Raw genomic sequence first — 6736 nt, 5'->3', positions numbered from 1 at the left:
TTGGGAGAGAAAGTATTATGGTGCAGGGTATCTAACTGAAAAGTCATTTCACCTTTGGGAAGACTGCACAAATATTATTGTAGTTAATGCCATTTATTTCTTTAGCAATATTATCACTTAGAGTTTGAAGTACAAATATAATGTTGCTGCATAACCTTGGGACTTTTGCAGTATGATGTATATGTATGTCTATGTATTTAACTGTCTCTAAATTAATAGTCTACTAAAATAATGATACATGTTAAGCAAATTGTACAGCAGCACTACACATTAACCCATGACTTCATATGAGCAAAGGGTCATACACTGAACAGGTAATAAAATTAGAATCTGTGTCAATTGTCTGGTATTTTCCTTTGGTCTAAATTGAAGGTAATCATTTGTTTATGTAAAACTGATTGTGCTAACCTGATGAATGTTGCTGTAATTTCAGCTTACAGGTTGTTTCCTGCAGCATACATGTAGAGCAGATGTGCATCTTTGGAGGTATTGGAAAAAAGAAACAAACAAACAAACAAGCAAACAAACAAACAAACAAAATCAAAGAGAAACAAACAACCAATTTAACGTTTAATCACACTTATCAATAGCCAGGGTAAGTTTTAGGTTGATGTACCTTCCACTGAAACATTGCAGGTTAGCCTGTGAATAGGCTCCTTTGCATTTTCTGAGGAATAAAATCTACAGTAGCTTGGATTACTTGTCAATGCAGTTTTGTTCACCCCATACTCCAAAGGCAGCCTGTTCTGACCAAGCTGCAAGTGGCAGTTTCAGCCATGAAAAAATGGCAAAATAATCGTCACTCCAAATTGAACAACAACAACAACAACCCGGAAACACCTCAGTCTTTAATTAATACTATAGATCGCAAATAATATGGTAGTGCTAATTTACATGGTGAAACAAAATGCAAATATAGGACATAGCATTTAAAATGTACATGTGTATACCCTTGTAAATAACTTTAAAAAGATGTAGCACTGAACAGAAAGATTGAATATAAATAGCTTTTCTATAATGGAAATATTTTCATTGTTAGTAACTTTTTTAAGGAATAAAAATTTAAATGCAATAATGGATACTGTTCAGTAGAACTCCACTTAATATCCATGAATTATCTCCAGACAGAGAATGAACACACTTTCCCTTACATGTTGAGATCATGTTGCACATTGTACCACTGTTCTTCACTGTTGAAGATTGTTTTACACTGTACAATCCAATGTGGTTTTTAGGTATCAGATTTTATGTTGCCTACATAAAAATTATGCAGTATATCCACAATAGTGGACACCAATTGGTGTCATTTGTCAAACTTAATTTCTGCTAATTTCTCCTCCTACAATTATATTAAAAACTACTCAATACAGCAATTTCAATAAATACTTGGATAAGATACACTGTCTCAGCCTCATTATTACTGAATACACTTGTAAACAGCCTGTTAATGTCCAAATTGTGATAAACTAGGACACTGCAATAAATGCTCAAACAAGGGCAAGCAAATTTTATAAACAAGAAAACAATTTTATTTTGCCAGTTCTATCACAATTTGAGAGACACAACAAAAAATTTCATAAACATGGGATCATCTTTACATAAGGTAATAAGCATCTTTGTAAGCTGTAATAATAAAATAATGCACTCTTCTACTCTGATCAGACAAAATAATGTAATCATTATCTTCAACAAAAAAAATTAAAAATGAACTGTCAAGAGCATTTTCCAAGTAACTTAAAAGTTACCACCAACTGATAAAAAATTGTAAGTTATACCTTCACAATAATTTAACTCTACAAGTTAGTGTGACTTTTAAATGTTCATAATTATTATTAAATAAATTTTATTATTAACGAATAAATTTATTAATAAAACTATTTAATAATCAACAGTCAACCTTCCACAAGCAGACGCCTACCCTAACACAGACCCTTTGGTGCGCATTAAGCCAATGTGTACCCCATAAGTAGACTACTGACTATAATGAGACGCCTCCTTCAGCAGAACATATCACCCACTAAAACGCATCTTGCCCCAAAGTTGATACCTACATGTATACCTATACTTGCATGTAACAGATATTTCCATCAATTCACAGACAGTCTTCCACTAGCAGAAACCCCTTCTAAGAGACCCCAACACATATCTACAGCATATATATAGTAGCCGCCTTTCATAGAAATCACACATAACACAGATTCCCCAGCAATGTGGTTTACACTAGTCTTGTGCTGAAGATGTCTGCATCAATGGAAGGCCTGACCATGTTAAAGGGAGGGTTATACCATTTAAAAACACTGAATTTCAAGCAAAAAATTAAAAAGAAAATTTTTTAAGACGGTTATTTGAAAATCAAAAATAATAATACTGTTGTGCAATACTGCCAAGCTTGACACCCCAGTGTGTTATCGACAATCCACAATTTTTGTGCTCTTCAGCATACAACTTCATAACCAGTGACAGGTAAAGATTTCATGTTTCCCTTGGTCACCATGATCATAATGCATCAACTTGAACCATGCGTCGACCCACGTAAACTCTGCAAAATAATTAACAATAGTTATAATTCAAGCAATAATTCTGAGTTTCCATTACATAATGTTTCACAAAAGAATATTCATTTGAGAAATATTGGAAGGCATAAAAATATATGAAAATTTCCCGGAACCACACATTGTACTTCAACTTTTGGAGGGCTAGGGGCAATACCACTGTTGCAAAAACATACGGACACCATTAGTAGGTGTCCAAAGTAGACGTCATCTTTATTAGCTCATCAGGCCGGTGCTTATCCCAATTTCAGTAGCATGAGGCAACTAGAAGCATTTCTACTCCTCCCTGCTGGATGAGATGCTTATCCACTGAAGGGATTGAGTTTGCCGGTACCCTGGGTGGAGAAATGCACTGCAAGAGTAAAGTGTCTTGCCCAAGAACACAAACACAATGTCCCTGGCCAGGGAGTTGCAGTGGCCTCATGATTAGTGTGCTTGACTCATTCAACTTCATTACTAATAGAAGCAGTAAATGCCAATGAAGTAATATAGACTGTACATATTTAACCACTAGCACTTGGCCTGGTTACTTCTCATAATTTTAAATATTTAAAACCTGCACAATTCTTGATATAATAATGTACTTAATTGAAGGGATTTCATTTGGTATACATTCTACGATATGTTCCTGATGGGTGTACATTAAATTATTCACTAACCCAATTCCAAACGCAATCAGATGAGATAGTACAACAGCAGGAACAACCACATAGAAATTGATGTTCATCAGTTCAGAACTACTGCAAGAATAAAACAAATTAGTGCTGCAATACTATTAAACAGTAACATTCAAAGTCAACTAGTAATAACCAGTTACTTTACCAAGTCAGTTGTGTATTAATAGCATTATCTAAATAGTTAACAGGTTAAAAGTCACTCTATTCAGATGTAAATTACACTGTCAATTAAACATGCTAAATCATCAAACTGGAATCTAGACTAACACGGCAAAATGACCCAGTTGAAATATTACAGTGTATGGTATGGACAAAGGGATGACAATGGACCTTGCTTTATTCACACCAAGACAGTAAGTAGTTCATAAGGGGGATATTCCCTATAATGGACTACACAGGTAAATGAGAAAGTGCTACCTTTTGCATAAAAATGACATTTAATAATTTAAAGGGTAACTCAGGGTTTGGCCCTTTGGGACGAGTCTCCCTGTTTAAAATTGTTGCGTATACCCTCTTCTGTTACCCCCACCCCTCCTCCTTGCTGCTCCCTTCCTCACATGGGAACGCTGGAGGTGTGACCTAGAATGTCTATTACTTTTGGGAGTCCTTCTTTTGAAAAACAAATAGACAGATTACTGCTTTCACTCTCTACCAAGGGTTTGGTCCATTTTTCTATCTATTACCTTCTCATAACTTTAGTTCTTCTGATGCTCAATGTTGAACCACGTGGCTTTGATTTCTTTGTCGGATGTTGCATCTTCCAATCCCTATTTGCAGCAATAAATGAAAAAAAAAACTGCTATGTCTGCTCTTCACATTCAATAGGTACAGTAATTAGAGATGCTTAATAATACTGTTCAACAGGATGCTGGCCTTCAAAAAATCAAAAATCTCAGGGAGATTTGCAATTTGCATGAGGTAACTCATACTGAGCACCTCCCCCCTTGAAAAGCTCTACCATCATAGACCCTCCCCCCCCCCAAAAAAAATTCTGCATATGCATTTTGAGAACATATTTTCCTTGGCATAGCTGTAATATTTCTTGTTATCATTTGATGCATTTTTCTCTTCCTTCTCATTGGTCACGAGCCCACCACATGACCTGACAATAACTGCTGACAAATAATGGTCTACTCATGCGTGATGTGTTAATCCTCGATGTGTTAAGAGAAAGAAACTTACTTTGGAGGTTGCGATTCAATCCTGCTCGACCACTCCCAAATCCAGTCCGTGTTCTGCTCTTGAGGAAGAATCGGATCACCCTTCAAATAGCAAAAGAATTGTGTCAATAGACCTTTATAGCTTGGACGGTTTGTTTTCCCTTTGCAGACCACATGATGATACTCTTACGAATTCTTGCTTTCAAAGTTTTAAATAGTCGTATGTATATGAATGAATAATTTTAAGATGGATAAAAGAAAAATTCTCTGGAGAATATCAAGTGGTCTACAATGGGAAAACAAACCGCCCAAGCTGAAGAGGTCTATTAAGGAGTGGGCACAATATGATCCGGTGATATAAATCCTTGATGATTAAATTAAGTTAAAAACAGTCAAAATGCATTTTATCACTGACAATGTTTACGCCTTGCAAATCTCGAAAATAAAGGAACTGACCGAAAGTTCTACTCTCTCTAAATATCCATTGACATTTCTATGCAGACCAGAAGAGAGAAATTGTATTTTCAGACCACAGAACAATGAAAGAAGAGATCTAAAGCACCAATATGCACAAGCTCTCAATAGCCACTGATATTGTGCTAACTATTTTGGCATTGTGTTTCAATGAGGGCTTTAATATTGAATTCCGTTTAATAATGAAGGAAAAAACGAAAATTGCAAATATCTCTGAAATATTCTCACGTCTTAAAGATCATAGTTCAGCAAGGGTTCTTTGTAAACAAGTTCTTATCACCATTGTTATCGGTTGGAGAGTGTCCTGAGAAGGCGGGAAAGCTTCTACTACATCATGACATGAAAGCTACAATGTAGCTATTTTCCTGTTCCAGATTCTCCATGTTCATTAATACTCTCACTGAATCGAAAAAAAAAAGCTAAAATTATTCACATCAACGTGGCGTACGGTAAATAGCTATTAAGAAGGAAACATTTTTAAGTAGGATCATGTTGAAGTATGTTTTGAATTGTAGTACTAGCTAAAACTGCAAGTCTCACAATAGAGCACGCAAGGAAAGCATTTATTAATTTACGCAAGAGTTAATTTTAATCCTTTAAACACAGAACACTTTAGGTATCTTGAACAAAATAGTCGACCATTTACAGCACAAAGCGCGTTGATGGAACGATCGCGAGCCACAGACAAAATTCTGCACACGATAAAATGAAGCCAGCGTCACGAACGCAAATTTGCAACAAGTAAGCTTTTAATACATACCGTTCGCAGAAGACCAGGTGGACTTGGTGAGCTAGAAGGGCTTTTCTCGCCACTAAATAACAAAAAAGACAAAGTGAACCTAACCATTCTAACACAAATAGGCTTAATATTAACCCTCCCGTCAAAACTTAATGAATGATAATCGGACCACAGCCTAGTTCGTAACCCCGGCGCCATCACCTAACCCACCTAGAACCTTGTTTCGACTGTTCCTCGACAGCCTCGGCAAGTAAATCTTCCATCGCACCATCTTCTGAAATGACTGGAGAATGCTGAGCCCCATTGCCGTTTCTGAACGAGCCATCCAGCTTTACCCACGAGCCTGTGAGAGGATAAATAGAGCACTGTTACAGATGACAACCAAACGGCCGCCATCTGTGTTGCGGATAATATTTTGACGCAGTGTAAATTGCGTTCGAGAACGCGTAGGGTTCGTTTGCGAAACTCACCATTCAAGGACTCGATGGAACTATGACTACCTCCATTTACGTTATTCGCCATTTATGAATTGACCTATACGAGAAACGCTTGCACACAATCAATGGCAAATACGACAATTCTCTATGAAGGAAAAGATTCCTCTATTTTGATCAATTCTTTGGACCCTTGTTTACAATCACCAGTTAACCAATCAGAACCTCAAACGTTTCTCACGTGCTAAGGCCAGCAACGGAAGTGACATACTTCAAAACATTCTTCACCATCAAGCACAGACCGGAAACGCGTAATAAACACCGATTGTCCATATTGGAATGATACCTAAACATGCCAAGGCCAAATAATTCTTTTTTTAAATAGTTCCTGTTTTGATAGCACTTCATATGCAGATTGAAGTGATTCGTATGTTCTACTTAGACCAAATGAATAACTCCGATTGTATTAATTTAGGAAAGGGAAAAAAAAAAATCTTGTTGTTAAAAGTATAATTTTTACATCATTGATGTCATCTTGGAATTTCCTTTTATAAGCTTAAGTTTAATTTGGACCAACACTTGAGCCTCAAAACGATGGCCGGATCGACAGAAATTCAATTTAGGCCTTCGAAACTTGGGGCCGGGAACTGAACACTAAAAGGAAGCTTTTAACGCGGGAAGGGTAGAGATGAAAAAATTT

At 36.4% G+C, this 6736-nt stretch overlaps 1 protein-coding gene across 4 annotated transcripts; it reads right to left on the bottom strand.

Annotated features, from left to right (window-relative positions):
- Positions 1-240: 240 nt before the first annotated feature.
- LOC145478088 (BCL2/adenovirus E1B 19 kDa protein-interacting protein 3-like) lies at positions 241-6192 on the bottom strand. Of its 4 annotated transcripts, none has more exons than XM_081455995.1 (7): positions 6073-6192; positions 5813-5945; positions 5624-5675; positions 4412-4491; positions 3913-3996; positions 3212-3292; positions 241-2539 (listed from the first exon to the last, which is right to left on the bottom strand). In XM_081455995.1, exons 1-7 carry the CDS (start codon positions 6122-6124, stop codon positions 2497-2499), a joined length of 525 nt encoding a protein of 174 aa, XP_081312121.1. In that variant the 5' UTR covers positions 6125-6192; the 3' UTR covers positions 241-2496. The 4 variants fall into 4 exon arrangements, with proteins under 4 accessions (XP_081312121.1, XP_081312122.1, XP_081312119.1 ...); XM_081455996.1 differs by having other exon boundaries at positions 3212-3289; XM_081455993.1 differs by having other exon boundaries at positions 241-3292.
- Between the last annotated feature and the right edge of the window lie 544 nt (positions 6193-6736).

This window comes from Orbicella franksi, chromosome 2, assembly GCF_964199315.1.
Source record: "Orbicella franksi chromosome 2, jaOrbFran1.1, whole genome shotgun sequence".
Taxonomy (NCBI): domain Eukaryota; kingdom Metazoa; phylum Cnidaria; class Anthozoa; order Scleractinia; family Merulinidae; genus Orbicella; species Orbicella franksi.
The sequence above is the reverse complement of the archived record's forward strand: the minus strand, read 5'-3'. Positions and strand labels throughout refer to the sequence as shown.

Excerpts from the sequence above, each read along its gene's own strand:
- LOC145478088 (XM_081455993.1), bottom strand. The coding sequence starts at position 6,124 with ATGGCGAATAACGTAAATGGAGGTAGTCATAGTTCCATCGAGTCCTTG. Across the intron at positions 5,946-6,072 it reads TTCCATCGAGTCCTTGAATG|GCTCGTGGGTAAAGCTGGAT; the intron begins GTGAGTTTCGCA and ends ATCCTCTCACAG. Across the intron at positions 3,997-4,411 it reads ATTGAATCGCAACCTCCAAA|GGATTGGAAGATGCAACATC; the intron begins GTAAGTTTCTTT and ends TGCTGCAAATAG.